Raw genomic sequence first — 17,343 nt, forward strand, 5'->3', positions numbered from 1 at the left:
TGGCCATTCACCAGCCGCCCTCCACCCTCATGTCCAATGACTACATTTCCTGCTACACTGTAAATTCTATGGAAGGGTGAGCCTGGTGACATTTTTGGCAGAAAAAAAATCTTTCAAATTTTTATTTACTCCCAGTTATTACTCATGAGTAGGTTTTTGTGCAACTACTGACTTGGAAGACAAGGAAGATATTTTAGGATTGTCCCAAAGTCTCGTGATACCTGTGAGCGCGTTTCCCCTTCTGTTCAGTCTCCCTCATGGGTGACCCCATACTGTTGCACTAAAGGGGAAATCAGACCTTCCTGACTGCAGCTATTCTGAGACCTGGAGACACAGGGACTCCAGCTGCAGGTATCAGCCTGGAGTCCAAAGGACCTTTGTGGCAGAGGTTGGTGCAGCACAGTCCAGAAGCACCTTTCTCTCTGCCAGCCAACTCTCAGTGCTCATTGACCAGGGCTGGGAAAGCATCCTTAGAGGCTGGACTACATCACTACCTTCCCCAGGGCAAATCTCACTATATGTCCAGAACAGGGCTGACAGTCATGCTCCATGGTGTGAAACTTCACAATCAGAGAGTTTTCACCTTTCTCTAGAGTTTCAATGAAATCCTTCATCAGAGTGGAAGTGGTGCAAAAATTAACTGCGCCATAAAGAGCAAAGAATTTAAAAATATTTTCAATATGCAGATTCTTTGCCAAAAGCACAGAGCAAAGGGCCCACCACAAATACATTACAGAAAGGTTTGCTCATTACTAAATTTCCTGGAGTTTGCTTAATGTCAGCAGTCCCATTTAACAGCAGAAATGTAAAACCCTGTGACAGCTATTGAACCCCCGACCCCTGATAGGCAGTTACCAGCTTTGCTGGGACTGGTTTTGAAATCATTCAGTCTGTTAGCCTGCGTCTTGTTACAGTCAGTGCAACTGATGCAATACTATGAATCTCTTTTTCCCTGTACGTTTTTAACTCTCTCATACCAGCAATTATTTTACTCTCAGAATACAAACAAGGGCTGCTCTGTTTCTCAGGGAACATTCGGGGAACAAGGTTGCATCTAGTTTTTGTTTGAACTAGTGAATATTTAGGAGAACAAGAAGATAGTTTTTATCTGAAACATGTTTTCACATCCTTGAAACAGTGAGGCAGCAAGAAAAGGACTGAAAAACAGCCTGCCATTTCCTTTCCTCCCTGTATTTTGGACTGCTTTTGACCCAGCATGTGTGTGCATGCACAGTCACCCGCTTGGTCTGCTCCTTTACACCATGACTTCATTGTAAAATTCAATTCATCTGTTCAAAGCAATGACTGAAACACTGTCTATAAAATTATGGCATTTTTCCACTTAAAAAAAAAATTAACACTTCTTAATTTAAAAGTTATTTTTAAACCTAGTTGGCCTGAAGCCAATTTTAGTCATAAATGAAGAGGATTCTTCTTTTCCTAGAATCCAAGCCTTCCTTTTCTAAAATATATTAGTTAAAAAAAAAAAAAGAGAGAGAGAGAGAAGTAAAACCAGTAAATGCACAGTTTACACTTCTGTCTACGCTGTTTTACCCTCTGACATATCAGCACAGTTTGCTTTTCAACTTACTACTATGCAACAAACCCAAATGAGTCTTTACTTTTTCTAGTTTAGGAACTGAACTTGAACACGGACTTTAGCAATCCCAGAGCAGAACCACTTACTTCCAGTTTGAATCTGACTGGGGCACTGGTAGAGCATCATGACAGCCAGTAAGTGGCTGAGTCAGAGTTTATGTCTGGGAGGTAATTGAACACCCTTCAGAAACATGGCCGAATTTGAAAAAGAAAACATCAGAGCCTTATTACAATGCAAAGATACATATGGCTTCTGGTACTATGACTGGCATTTACATGTCAATCGCCAAGCATGAAATAGATGAACTGAGAGAGCTGTTGTCATATATGTAGGTAGAATGAGTATCCTGACTTCACTACGTTCCCATTTTCCAGGACTGTCTCAAGAGACAGTAGGACATCTGGTCGTCTTAATGAAGTAGCTGATCTGGAATCTGGGTTTAGCAAAACCACCCCCCCTCAAAACCCAACCAACCAACCAACCAACACCAACTTGAATCTAAGCAATTAATATGTCACTAGGAAGGAATATTTTAAGGAATAACATGCAAACTGACCTGGCAGGGAGAGTATTTTCCCTCTCCTTTCAAAGGGAATTCTGTTTTTCTCGAGAACAAATTCAAACCAAATTACACTGACTTTATATTCAGTGAATGTTCACACGCGCAGTATTATCTGCACTGTGACAACTCCACTGAGATGCAAATATATTATTTATATACTTAGTTCTACACTGTTTGTAACGGGTATGAGCAAGCACAGTAATGCAAAATAATTACAAGAACTTCACAGTCACTTTATCCACAAAAATAAATTTAATCAGATTTGTATTTTCCAAGTTTAATTTTCTCAAGTCTGATCTCAGCATTAAAGTGTTTGATCCTTTGAATTAAGCAGAAATGACTGGCTAACTCAGGGCTTAAGGATGACAAAGGAAAGGCGAACTCTTTATATTAAAAAGTGTCACTTTGGGTTTTGGGGGTTTTTTTGTTGTTGTTGTTTTATGCTCAAGTGCCTAGGGATTTGGAATCAAAATTTCATAAGGCCACAGCATCTATCTAATGTTTTAACCTAACAGTGTTAGAAGCATAATGAAAATGGATTTCATGAGAATGTCACAGATTTTACTGTTGTTGCTTTCAAACAGCAAGCTCTGGAGGGCTGTTTTTGGGAGATTTTTTTTGTTCTTTAAATGAGGCTGATGAAGATGCACAGCTCCTGTGTCTTCAGCACCTGGACTGAAGCTACAATGCTCTGCACAACTCTGCAATGCTCCACTCTTCCTGCCTCCTTGCAAGGCTGTCGAGTGGAGTTCAGTTTTAATATTAGTAAGATGGGGCTTGCCAACATGTGCTTGCTGAATGAGGTAGGTCTCCATTACCTCATTCTACACGACCCTTTTACAGATTTTATCCAACAAAGCTTTTGAAGATATATTTGTCTTTAACCATGTGAGAAATGTCACTTACGTTAATGATTGCACAACAATAAAAAGTAAAAATAAAAATTATTAGTAGTCCGCTGACGATTATAAACCCTCTTCACTTCCCTTCCCCCCCTTTTTCTTAGGAACTCATTACTCCAATGTTTATTTTTACTTTTGTAAATCTAAGAGCGCAAAGCTAAAGGCTGAGGTATAAAAGCAGCCACAATCTGAATGGGTGGGTGGGTACGGGATCTTTACAGATGTACATATGACATGATCCACAGTATGAATGCCACACCAGGCAGCTTTAGTAGCAGTGCTATAGCTCTGCTAGCTACCCAGCAAATCTGTACCAGGACGGTAAGGAAGGATTATGCAGCTTTGCAGCATAAAGCTGCATATGAAGCTTTGAGAAACCATCACCATCCTCAATCTGCCATTCCTCTTTTCCCCCGACCCCTTCTCGCAAACTCTCTTGTCACCTCTCAGGTTTACCCATTTCATTTTCCATGCCACTAAGGTGCAGAAGTCTCAAGCTGTTTGTGGGGTTTGAGCCCCTGCAGGCAGCTGCAGGTTAATTCTATCTGTCTAATTGGGATAACATAACATCCAGAATCCAGCATGAATGACCTGTGTGAAAGAGAAGGGGGTGGACACAGATGAGGATACAAGAATCCTCACAAGGAACCGGGTCCAAGAGAAAGATCAGGATGGTTTTCTGGAGATTTCTTTTGGAGTTACCTTCTGGCTGACAGCCCAGGCCAGAGGGAGGATGTTTCTGAACCTACAGCAAGAGTTGCCCTTTGCTCAGAGTGAAAGGAGAGCTAACAGCTCCACCAATCCTCACATCTCACAGGTTTCTCCTATACATGCTTATGGGTATCCTGCCTTATGCCAGCAACTAATTATATCAGATGCTACTGGTCCTGACCTCCCTGGGGTGCCCCATAGCTCAGGTCTCTAGAGAACAGAACTGGTCCATGCAACTCCTGACCTCTAGACTCTGTTTCTGCCAGCCCCAAGAGCTCTTTGAGCCATCTATCCCTATTTCCCCTGACAGAGCATCTACAGTCTAACCTCTCTCTGGAGATCAGGTCAGTATCCACTGCAGCAGCAAAGTCTTAAGTCAGCATATGGTAAAGAAACATTGTAAACATTACCTTGACATTTTATTGTACACAGTTAACATTTACATTTCACACCACCTCCTATGTAAAGTCCCTTTCTCCATGCCATCAATACACTACTTCTCTTAACCCCTCCCCACCCAACACTAAGAGCCCCTTTTCTCAGGCAGGCCATCAAAACAGAAGATTTTTGGTGCTTCTGAGCCCAGCTACTATGGAGACAGAAGTGGTCAAAAACTGGTTAAAAATACGAAAATTAAAAGCAGACAAAATTCCCCAACCTTCAAAACATTTAAAACCCACCTGAGTCTTTACCAAATACCCCAGAAATGCTTCAAGCTCACAATGAGATGCTACAGGCAATATCTCAGGGGCTACTTTCAACATTTGCTATGAAGCATGTTTTGATGCTCCAGATAGATCTTCCTAAGGGTTAATATACCAAAACAGGAAGGGGGCGGCGGGGAGCACAAAAGCTGTATAACTTTTTTCCGTGGTATGACAAACTCTCTCTGCATCATATTCCAAAGTGTGAGATGTGCAATTTCCATTCTTAAGCTCAGTAAAAATGGCATTAAAAAGTACTAACCCTGGGAACTGCTTGATTATTAGTTTATCAGATCAACATCAGCAAAACTGTCTTTTTATGTGCTGGTTACTTTCAAAAAAACCCTACCATGCATATTTCAGTTCTCCCTCTCCACACCCCACACCCTTCTGCTGCTGTCCAGCTGGAACACATCAAGGGTCTAGAAGCCAAGTCAAATGTTGACCCCACCCTCCTCCATCCATTTTAAGGCACCTTCAAAGCCAGTACACTGATCTAGTTCAGCTTAGCCAACCACGCCAGCAAATCTGTTATTTAAGACTTTAGTGCTGGGTTTTTATAACTGCCCATTAATACAAGCTTTGATGTATGGTCAAAAAATCCAGCTGTAATGAGTTTCATCAGCCTGTAGTAACCTTTCCTCAGAAGGTCTTTATTACTATACCTTTATAATCTTTGGTCCCAATACTGTTTTATAGTATCATTCTTACTGAACCACCTTAAAAAACAACACTCAGCAACACTTAACACATCTCCTTCCCCAAAATTAAAACAAAGAGCCATTAACAGTTTTCTAGAAGACACTTTTGCACCCACATTTTTAATAGGAGTTTGCTGTTAAGAGTATGCAGGCAATAGTTGTGTGAACCAAAAGAGAAACCAATTTTCCTGACAAAACCCTTGACAGGATATGAAAGGATTTTGTAAAAGGACAAACAACTTACTCTGTTGTTCCCCTTTGCAGGATGCAGCAAGGAGGAAAGAGGGAAAAAAAAGAAGTATTAGATACATTTATTTTACATGCATTCAGTCTAACTCATACAGTTCTGGAAACAGCTCAAACCAAATGAGGAACTGACTCAAAGAACATTCGCTGAATCCTTTACTTAGACAGCTTCCAGGGGAGCATAGGACATTTGCAAAGGATTTAAAATGTTCAGCGAAGTTGTAAATTCACACTGTTTTTCAAAATCTCCTCTCTACACAAACATTCTGATTCCACTTTTGCTTTCTTCAGTGTAAATCAGGAGCAGCTCCTGGGAAGTCAGTGGACACTAACATAAGGGAGAAGAAAATGAGGCCTGAAATTATCTAGGGATGGGACAGAAGCCAGAGGGATTTTTGTGCATTGGTAATACTGAACTTCCAGTACACAAAGCAACCCACTAAACATGGCTGCTTACCTTTGCATGACAGCCACTCCCTACAACATGCCAATGAATGGGAAGTTTCATGATCCAATGCTTTTAAAAACCCAATATTGAACTTTTAGATTAGTAATAAAAATAAGTAGGACATGGCATTGCGGGAGAGGGGATAAGGAATGGACAGTGCTAGCAAGGTAAAGTGTGCAGAGCAAGTTACAACAAACATCTGTGCTTTTTTTTTTTTTTAATTGTGAGTTTTGCCATGAGCTGGCACGAACAGTGTATATTATGCAGTGGGAAGTCAGCCAAAATAAACACCAGCCTACAGTTGAGAAATACAGTCTGGAAAGGTTAGTCACAAAGTTGTAGTAATTTTTTAAAAAAGGAGGTTTTTGGATGCATCAGTCCAGAAACCCAGCAGTAAAGTCAGCTGGTAAATGGATATCCCGTTTCAAAGTGAATTGGCCACAGTATGATTTATATCAAGCAAGCTGACTTGCATATGGGTTGGAAAAATAAAAACACTGATTCATTGCTATCCGGGTGGCTCTCAAAGCCCATGTCCTGACAAAAGCAAACCTCCTGGGGGAAGGAGGTGACTTGGCAAACTGCAAAAGAATTTGGGGGCTCATAGAGCAATGCTGAGGGGTGATTAAAGACAGTTAACAAGAGAGTGAATACATGAATGTGAGTGTGCATCCCCATGTGCAGAGGCCCAGGGAGGGCAGGCAAAATGAAGCAAGGAAATGGGAGGAATGGGGTGATATCTGGCCTTTAATTTTTAATATATTAATGAGATTTGTTTAGGCAAAAAGAAAAATTAAAAATCAACAGCCTTGGACTTATCTTAGAGGATTAAATTAGTAGTAGGCACTTCATATTAGTGGCAGTAAGTACTGAGCCCCATTACCACTGTAATCACAGAGTTTTAAGTAGCACTACTAAAAATCAACAGAAAAATTAATATTCTTAGTTGAGAGCTTTGCCCCTGGTGAGAATTCAGAACAAATCTCTTTAATTCAGTGACAAATTCCTACTTTTCCTGCCACTGCAGAAGAAAGCCCCAGCTAGGGGCAACTGTGTTGGGTTTTACATCAGCATCCTTGTACACAAGCAGCAGAACTGTTAATGAAAGCATACAGCTTAGCTTTCAAAGTCCAGGCTGTGCACACTGCTCTGGCAGTTACAGAAAGCAGGACAGCTTCACCACTGCAATACTCCAGGTTTACAGCACTATTAATCTATTTTTCATTTCTAAGCAGCAATTCTTCTACTTCTGGTGCCAAAGCCTTGGATACTCAAAGTTACCAGCTGTGACTCACACATGAAAAAGAGCGAGAAGGTCAGTCTGGGAAGGGACTGGGGTACCTCTTTGCCTTTTTAACTCCGGGATTGCAAAGCTGTGGGGAAGCACTGAAGTAAAAACGCAAGTTGCTGCCATTTCCTCGCAGTCTCTCTTACATAAAAACACAGTCTCTAAATCTTTGAAGGAGAATAAAAGACTGGGGGCGGTGGTTGTCTCAAACTATTTTATATTGTCAGAGGAAGGTGTGAAACTGAGGAGTATTCACAGAATTTTAATGAAACACTGCTGATTTTTATTTAAGTTCCACTGGAGCTTCTAAGGTATCCTGGGCCTTTAAGCTTTTGCTTTGCAAAATTGAAAACTTTAATAGCAGACTTGCACTCCACATTTGGACCTCTAGTCCTGTAGGAACAAAGTGCTTTGCAAGACTAGAGTAGCATCAAGCATCTTTCCTGAACAGCTTGATAGACTACTGGGAGAATTTCAAACTACAGGGGTTTGGAACAATAATATTTACTCTTTTTGTAACGTAAAGATCATTCCAGCTCAAAGGAGAACTGAATTTCGACTCCCTTCTACTTCTGTCTTTCAAGGAAGTCTCATCCTGTATCTAAGACTCCTCTGACATATCAGCTTTAAACAAAAACAAGAATTCTTTATAAACATATTTTGAATACAAAATATTTTTAGGGGGAAGAGAGAGACAGGAAGACAGAAGAGAAGTTTAGAAATCCAACTAGTCTGTCTTGTTTAAAGATAAAGTAACAGGTATATGAATATGATAAACCTGTCACAGAATACAAGATTAAACCAGAGGCAGCAACAGGCTTTTTTGACATTATTATTAAAACCAGAGCAAGAAAAAAAAACCCCAACCCAATACAGTATTTTGTTCCTAGGAATTAATTAGGTAACCTCTCGTAACTAATCCTGGTAAAATGACTTCTGATGGTCTTAAGTAGGAACTGATCTACTGGGACAGGCAACATACTGAAGAGTAACCAAATTTTTTTTTTTAAATAAGGTAAAGTCTCAGATACCTGGTAGGTCTCCTGCTAAATTTGTGTTTGGACTATTCTTAAAAACTCATCATCATTAGCATCATCACTATTTATTCCTACAATAATTGGAGAATCCAGCAGTTCAAGGATTCTCTGATTTATCTTCTGATAGTAGCCTTGAAACTTGGTATGAAGAGAGGAAGCTGAAGGCTGTTTGCATAAATAGCAGCCAGAGGAGATGCAGGAGAATTATACTGGAAACCATGGAGGTATCACCAGTATAAGGGAAATATGAGGAAGAGAAAGATGAAGAGATAGAAGACAGCACAAGACCCTGGATTCAAGGGACCTGGCCTTCCCATGGAAAACGAGCAGGAAGAAGAACAAATTCCATCAAAATCAAAGCATCATTTCTCAGAACAGATCTTCCGCTGAAGGAATCTAGCAGACTAGCAGACTTACTGAAGAAAGGTGAACCATGCATTAGAGAAACTTTCAAAAGCTCAACTGCCAGGTATTTTTGCTAGTCAGCCTTCTCTCTGGATACATCTCCTCAAACCTTCACTTGATATTAAATATCAAAATAACTAAGTCCAAAAAATATGAAATGGTAGTTGGGCATATTCCGTTTCCCAACCTTCTGTATTTTCTGTTAAATTAATAGAGTCTTTTTTACTGTATCCTGTTCAATTTGCTCCACATGACGGTTAGCTGAGTAAAATTGCCTTTGGAAAGGTTTAGCATGTGTTTCATACACAAAAAACATGCAGTGAATCAGTAAAATAAATATACATGATTGCCTGGAATGCTTCTGTCAGTTCTGTAATACAGAGCTTGAAGGAATAAACTCCTCAAAGCACATCTTTACCTTAGAAGACATTAATAGAAACAACGAAGCTCAGGAACCCCCAAATTGCTCAATGCTTTTACTACACAGATCCAATGAATAACATTTTGGAAGGTTTGGTTTGTGGGTTGTTTTTTGTTTTTTTAATATTGAGGTTTGACACACAAATTGATCTTAAAATATATCATTATGAATATTTTGAAATTACCACAGAAGAGTACAATGAAAAGGCTACCATTTCTTGAGATATGTGCAGACATTGTGTTCACCGAGATGATATGATTGTTTTTTCTGACTCAAACACAGCAGCTACTGGAAAACTAGTGAGCTGTTTAACTTACTGAGGATTTATCAGGATAGACACCGGCTCGTAGCAGAGATGCCTTCCAGCTATCCACCTCCTCTTGGGAGTCACAGGCTAGCTCAAGGAAACGGTAATCCTTGTAAACATTCCTAGAACAAAGAGCACCACATTGTAAACTAGCATTTTACTACTCTGTATCATGCACACAGCATTTTAAATTAAAAATCCTTTGGGATCAGAAATTACTCGGTAATTGGTTTGGACAACAGAGTTTATGGGACAGGTGCTTGTTTAATAATTACATGGAGTATTTAAAAATATGTTAGAATGCTACAGCACAGCTCTGGAAATAATAATCATCTGAAAGCACCATGAAACTACTCGAAATCAATTTTCCAGCTTTTGCCAAAATGGAGCAGTTTTAGGAAAAAAAGGCTGTTGTGATGCAGAGGACAAACACATAAGACACACCAACAAAACTGCATGTCTTGTGACTGATTGCTGCCATAACCAAAATAATTAACGACGCAACTTTTTCCCATGTTAAGTCCTTTCAGTGCATTATATGCCCTTTTTAGCTTTTAGACATCATCAGTAAAAGGGGAAAGAAAACAATAATAATCAGACATTTTAAACAAACAAAACAAACCTCTGATGTCTGCTGTCATAGTAAGAAAATTGGGACATGTTTAAATAACACCTCTTGCAGGTAATTCATATAGTTAGATAAATATAGGGAATCACTTAATGGAAGAAAAGAGAAAGGAGGAAAAATACATAATATGTAGGAAGGTGGTACTTGTAAATTCTCCAATAAACAGAACAGATTTTCCCCTTACGGTTTAGCCATTAGTTTCCGAATTCAAATTCTATATACAGACCAGATCACCGTAAATTTGTCAGCCAACAGTCTTTTTAGGAAAGGCCACAAGCTTAGCTGACAAAGGTTAGGAAACCACATTTTGCTAGATCTTAACAGTTGCACAAGAATCAATCTTCCATCGCAACCAGACTGTTTTCTTTCCTTAGCAAACTATGGAGAAGGGGGAGTGGGGGTGGGGAGGGAAGTTGATGGAGATTACTTCACTTTCAAAGACAGCAACGACAAGGGGTCCTTTGGTTTCATTATGCAACTACAGAGGTCATTTCTGCCACATATTTTAGGGAAAAAAAATTGAATACACTATAGAACCAGGAAATAAAGCTATTATTATCACTGCCTAGACAAACTTCTTTAGCATTCAGGGACTGGTGGGATTTCACCGTCACACTGCCGGAATACAACCAGCTTGATGTAATTCCCACTCACAGAAGTGCTTCTGCCTTACCAACAATGTCACCAGACAGCTCCTAGCCTTGCTTTTTAGGGGTAGTCTCAGGAAACAGACAAAAAACAGGTAGAAAAACTGTAATTGAACAGTAAGCATTCATGCCTGAGCATGAAGCAGCCATGACACTTCATCATTAAGTTATCAGCCGTGAAACCACAGTATGGCAACCAGAGTGTACCCACCTCTGAACAGAGGGAAATAGGGTATTTTTAGCAGGCTTCAAGATTGCATTCAAAACTACAAAGATTAAAGGACATACTCAGATTTCCTTACATTGGTGACATAATTCTCACCAATTTCAATGAGCAGCCAGGCAGGCATGTTCAGCACTGGGCTTGCACTACTCCTCGAACATCCGGATCGGAGATGCCACCACAGCATGCTTCAGTGCCGCTCAGGGCAGCACACCTGCGTTTCCTTCCCAGAGAAACCAGCCCACAAAGGGACAAAGAGACATTAAAGCGTCAAAGAGACACTAAAGGGTCAGATCCCATAGTTTAGGCAAAATCACCGACAGTATGAACGATTGCAAGCTCTAAGGATTTTTTAATGGATTATAAATGTAAAATTAAACCTTTTTCTTCCCTGACTCCAAATGTACTAATCCTGTCTTAAGGCAAATAATAGCCTGGACGACCTCCTCAGATGCCGTTATCTTGAACTGATGACAAAACACTTGAATTTTATTCAATTTGCAATATTGTGGAACTCCAAGTCAACATTTACTGAACAAAACAAAGAACTCAATAAAAATAAAAAGAGAAGCAAAATTAAATAGCCAGAGAAAAAAATGCTTTAATTTATTGTTTGGAGAAACTTTTACTGAGATAAGTTTTTTGGCTAAGTTAACTAAGCAGCTATAACTTTGAAGAAATAGGAAGCTGAAATGGTAAAAGGGTACTCTCAGAAAAGATGACTAAAAATAACAATAGAGCAAATAAAGGCTGTAAAACAAAGCAATAGGGAAGTTCCAAAAATACTTATCTGCAAGAGCAAAACAACATGACACCAGCTTGTGAAAATATTTTTTCAGGACTGTCATGTTATATATTAAACTTTTTGGCATTTTGTGACTTGCTACATCAAGCGTAGCTGTAGGAGAAGGGATTTTAGCCAACCACTTTGAACAGATGGGAGCTGGCAGTCCTGCATTCCTGCCTCCGTATCATGACTTTTCCTAGGTCTAGGGACACCTTATGGCCAAGTGACTGATGTCTCCAGCTCTCCGAGGCCCCTCTCCCTGTAGTATCTGAGAGCTCCACCATTTTAGTGTAGCTAATCTTACTCCACCACCACTACAAAGGAACAGAGGTTTCAGCTTCACAGCATAAATGAGGAACTAAAGGACATACGCACTGAGCCAGAACTCATAGGAAGCTTACAGTAGGGCAGGTAAATGGATGCTTGCCTCCCAAATCAGCTTCCTTGCTACTAGACTTCCTTTGCCTTTCTTTCTTCCAGAAAGGCTGACAGGCACAGGAACTTTTCAAAGCGAAAAAAGCCACAGTAACTTCTGAAAAGAGTGTGTCCTTTTTCTGTTACTAGTGGAATCTTACAAAAACACATTAACATGTTTTACTCATTAGGAATCCACTGGCATCTCATGGAAAGCTCTAAAAATGTTCTTGAAAACAATTCAGATTTTCTGTTTTGTTCTCTCTTCCACTTTTTAACATTGCTGAAGATATCAGCACGGAAACAGTTACTACTCAGTCCTCACCTACTCACTGCATATGGAATACAGTGAGGTCATGTTCTCATTGTCATGTCTATAGCAGCTCAATGGGATGTTATACATCAAAGAGAATGATACAATACAGGATACCAAGAAGCAAAAAAGATGAACTCTCAATAGTACAAATCTTGTTGATATTCAGGCATCTTTAAATCTAAGGGACTGTAGAAGCAAAACAGATACAATACATGGGAACATGCCTAGAAGTAAAATTTGTGTGCAAAATTTCCCTTGAATATTTAACATTTTTTAAATGTGAACACACAAACAGGGAAGCTGTGTGCAAATACCACATCTGCCTCTGCTGGTTCCTCCTGTAGAGTCTCGTAATTGTAATTTAATATCCTGCACAGTACATGAAAATATAGCGGCATTACTGAAAATTAACATAACACTAGTTTTTTTTCCAGAGTGAAAAATACAAAAGATAACCATTTGTTATCTGCAGGTTTGATTATACTTCAAATAAACAAACCAACCTCAAGAACTGCATTCCAGAAAAAACACAACATGATTGCTTATGGAGATGACCAGACAATTGGACTAAAAGTGTCATTTCTGAATCGTTTCACACTCAGGACATATCTTTTCTAGACCAGGCCCATTACTTGAAAGTCCAGCAGACATCCAGCCTGTAACTCTGCTTACCCAACAACTTCTTCACTTTACTATTATCTTTGTTTCCAGCATACTGGATTCCTTTACCCCATATATTTCAGGGCCCAAAGTGAACTTTCTAATGCAGAAATTACCTTTACATTGTCCATAGGTGTTTCTTTAACCGCTCCCATCACAGAATAACCCTAACATGAAAATGCAGGAATAGAATAAGGTATTTGAAAACATACAAAAGGAAACAGAGAAGTGCCAAATAAGTCTGAAGACTTATCCAGTTGCGAGTTACTGAGATTCCTGTCCCACTAGTCCTGAAGCCTGGGCTGTCAACATTGCATAGGGAAGGTTTGATTACCTATAAAACAGCAGAACTATACAATCCAGGGCTGACAGGTGAGTAACACACAACTGAAAATCACAAAGACAGAACTTTCTAGTTGCTTGCTACAGCGGAGGCAGTACCAGTAGGTTTCCCTCTAGAGCGGCTGCATATAAAAACTGCTCGCCATCTGAGAAAACTCAACTGTTAGACCTCAAGATGTATAGTATCTCTTGCAATTTCTTAATACTAAGTATTTAACCTTATCTTATCTCCAGCAAACCTGGGAAGATTTTAAGGGCAACCACTGTAGACACATTACAAACCCAGTTAATATGCATGCATATATATTAATGCATATCCACATATTAACCATAAGCATATACAGCTTTTAGACTGAGCTCGATCTGGAACATTTCAGTAGACAAAGATGTACTGTATGTGCATGTGATGTTTTTTATATATAGACAGAGAAAATACAAACCAGGATTAAATGAAGATGCATTTATTCTTGCCAAGATGGGAGGAGACAGAACAGCAATTACAGAGCAGGGATATTAATGAAATATTTAGAATTGTGCCTATAAGCCACTTTAGTCCAGCAAAGAACACAAACCCATGTTTAACTTAAGCAGTTGCACTGAAAGAAGTGAAGCTACTCACAGACTGAAAGATACAGGAATATCTTCTTTTACAGAGATTTCAAACAACTGTGCTTATAATCTCAAATGTTTGGGGGTTTTTGTAAACTTCTGGTCTTTTTAATAAGATGCAAGCAGAATTAAAGTGAACATTAAAAATCTGGGACCAAATGCAAATCAGCCCAATTTTATTCCATGAAAAACACAAAAGATTCAATTCTTAGATATTTCTTATTTGATTGAAAATGAAATCATACAGATTTCATAAATAGTCACCTACAGTGAAAAAGGGAGAAAATAACAGAATGCAGATACTCCAAATATACATGCACAATCAGGAAACATAATCTTGGATGAAACTCCACTGTACGTTCTCTACTTATTCAACCTGCAACTCCACTGTATACATGCCGCTTATTCAACCTTAGTCTTAGTCTACCATTTTAGACACCTGTAATTCCACAATGGCTGGTTAGAATATATGCCCTATTTTTCATATAAGAAAGGTCTACTAGAAGTTCTGCAAATCATATATTTTAAAGAAACAAAAATGACCATCTGCTCTGAGTTAACAGCAATGATTACTATTTTCTGTCAAGGCGTGCCATTTCAGATCAGTCCAATATGAATGCTAATTAAAATTAATTACACATGTCTCTGAAGATTTTTTTTTCTTAGTATCCAGAAAAGCCAAAGAGACAATCTCTGAGGCAATGTCATGAAATAATAGCACTTAAGGATTTTACCACCTAACTCATGGAAGTGGTCTCCCAGAAGTATAGGGATCTTTTCAAGTTCACACGCACAAATATACACACACACAAACACACAATTTTAAGGTGAAAATGAACAGAAGATGTACTGATCAGTACATAGCCAAGCCTGGACAATGAAGTATCTAAAGTTCTATATGTAATCCAGAACAGAAATGCAGCCAAAACTAACATCACATAGGCCAAAATCAGCAGTAGTAACAGTAACTGACACTAAAATATTCCATAACTCCCTGTGTTGAAGAAGGTTTGATCCTTTCCATGGTGAGGGATGGAAGTCTGTTTTGGAACCTGCCTTGGGGCCACACAGACACAAAAGCCGCTCACAGCTGTCAGAGCGCCATCACACAGGGAGGGAGCATGTCTTCTGCTCCAGTCCTGTGCTTCTCTAGATGGGGAAGTGGGACCCAGACCTTGCTGGGTCACAGTGAGCAAGCAAGGCGAAGCTGTCCTGCAGGCTGAGTCAAGTTTACCAGCCATGACTAGGCCCTTGCTTACAACACCTGTGTCTCTGGTAGGTGTCACTAACATTTCAGATCCCACACAATCACTTAGGGAATTTTCTTGAAGTACAGTGTTAGTATGATATTTAAGGTACAGGTTTGGCATTGCTGTTTTTTTCCCCTGAGAACCCCTTTTTGCTCTGTAATACCAGTTTTAAACCTCAATACCTGCACCACCTATCCACCATACTATGTTTTATTTATCATACAAAGAATTCTTGTCAATAATGACAAAAAGGAAACATTCCAGAAAAAACCCAACTTTTTTCCCTTTTTTTTTTCTTTTTTCTTTTTTTTTTTTTAAGGGAATGGACTTGGGAGATAAAGGCTAGTTATTCCTTGGGTTTGTATGTTTTTCCTATTCTTAAATATTATACTCACCAGCATCTTAGAATTTTGTTTACAAATGTTAGCAGCTTTTTTCTGGATTAAATTTGTAGGTTTTTTTAATTAAATAGATTCTAATTCTTCCATTTCTAACAGAGAGGACTCTGAATAGCTTACGGTCCAGCTCTTCCTGGGGCTTAGCTGAGTAATTCAAAAACAGTAACTAAACATACATCTCATCTTAGGCTTTCTCCTTTAGCCTGGCTTCCATCCAACACCTCCTCTGACCCGGTCTCCTTTCACTAGTTCCCTTTATTTTGGCTCTTGCCCAATTTCCCTTATATATGGATAGCACTTAACCAGTTGCTGTCCATAAGAAGATATGCAGTACTTAAAGCTCTAGTGCATTTGGAGTCCCAGAGAAGGCTTGTGCTCCATCCCCTTCTAGAGCAACACTCAGCCAACAACATGCACCCAAAATAAATACTGTCATACCTTTCACTGAGTAGACAGAGCGTACTTTCCCGGGTCTTACTAGACAATGCAGTTTCTTGTGCACCATGATTCCTGACAGTCAGAGTGTACACAGGAGCCAGTAGCTAAAATTTATCATCTGGCAGTTCTATTTCCAGTCCTGGTGTGTGCCCTCAAAACTTCCTTTTGATTGCTCTCCTCTTGACATTCATCTGTTTCTCACATTAAGGATCTGTTTCTACAATGAGCCTGCCCCAGACAGTCAGCTGTCATGCAGGGATGGTAGGTTCTGTCACACTGCTTCATAATTATTGACAGGCATTTAGCTCTCAGGAACCTATTATTGTGAAGGCAAACAGGAACAGTTCTGTGCTTTGAATTTGCTCCTCACAGCCCCCTATCACACAGAACCATAGAGGTGAGGAAAGCAACACCATTATTTGGTTTCACCTGGATCCTAGTTGGGCAGGAAAGTAAAAGACAGGGAGATTTGGTGGATCTTCCTGTGCAAGGAAGGGAGAATTTCACACACTGGTTCTGCTTCTTTGGCTTCAAGGAAAGGAATGAGTCTGAAGAGGAACAGAGCTTCCTGCATAGGAAAGACTACTGATAAGGGACTCTCCACCAGGTAACTCTTCCTCATTGTATGGTTGCTACTCTCAGTATTGGTAGGAAAGGCCTGAAAATTCACCAACTCAACAAACATTTCAGCCTACTACCATTCTATAACACCAAAAATCTTTACCTAGAAGAATCTCTTCTCCCGCTAAAGAGAAAGAATTCATCTCTCCAGACTTGGAGAAGAGATGGAAAGGAAGCTTTTTCTCTGCTTGCAGCAAAAGAAGAGAGTTTTTACTCATTCCTCCTTTACTTAAAAGAGAAGTAGTATTTAGATAGAGTTGTAATACAGTAATACAGTTTATTGACCAATAAATCAGGAAAAAAGTGCAACTACTCTACTGCAAAGGCAAAGGACTACTTCAGAACGACACAGAATCAAGTAAGACAGTGCCATTTGGATCCTGTAGTCAACTGGACAAGATCATGACAAATAATGACTGATTGCCCTTCTTAATTAGGGAGAGATGGGACCGTTGCATAGATCCTTAAGGGAGGCACATTTAAGACTACAGTTCTTGTCCCAGACTACAGTACGTAGCTAAAAGAAAAAGCACCAATCAGCAAATAATTTTTACAGGAAATACATGGGGAATAGGCAAAGTGTTTGGAATGAAACCCTAGAAGGAAAGTAAACTTTCTGGGATAGGCAGAATTTTCTTTGTTTGTTCTTGAACTCTGCACAAGGGTCTTACACATTCA

General features: G+C 39.5%; 1 protein-coding gene across 3 annotated transcripts in view; it reads right to left on the reverse strand.

Moving 5' to 3' along the window:
- The window catches only part of DNM3 (dynamin 3), a 182,337-nt gene that overhangs the window by 47,780 nt on the left and 117,214 nt on the right, over positions 1–17,343 (reverse strand). For all 3 annotated transcript variants that reach the window (XM_072866985.1, XM_072866984.1, XM_072866986.1), the window contains one exon: positions 9,343–9,454. In XM_072866985.1, coding sequence (XP_072723086.1) covers positions 9,343–9,454 — 112 coding nt within the window. The remainder of the gene's footprint in view (positions 1–9,342; positions 9,455–17,343) is intronic.

The sequence above is a fragment of the Ciconia boyciana genome, chromosome 7 (genome assembly GCF_034638445.1).
Source record: "Ciconia boyciana chromosome 7, ASM3463844v1, whole genome shotgun sequence".
NCBI lineage: Eukaryota > Metazoa > Chordata > Aves > Ciconiiformes > Ciconiidae > Ciconia > Ciconia boyciana.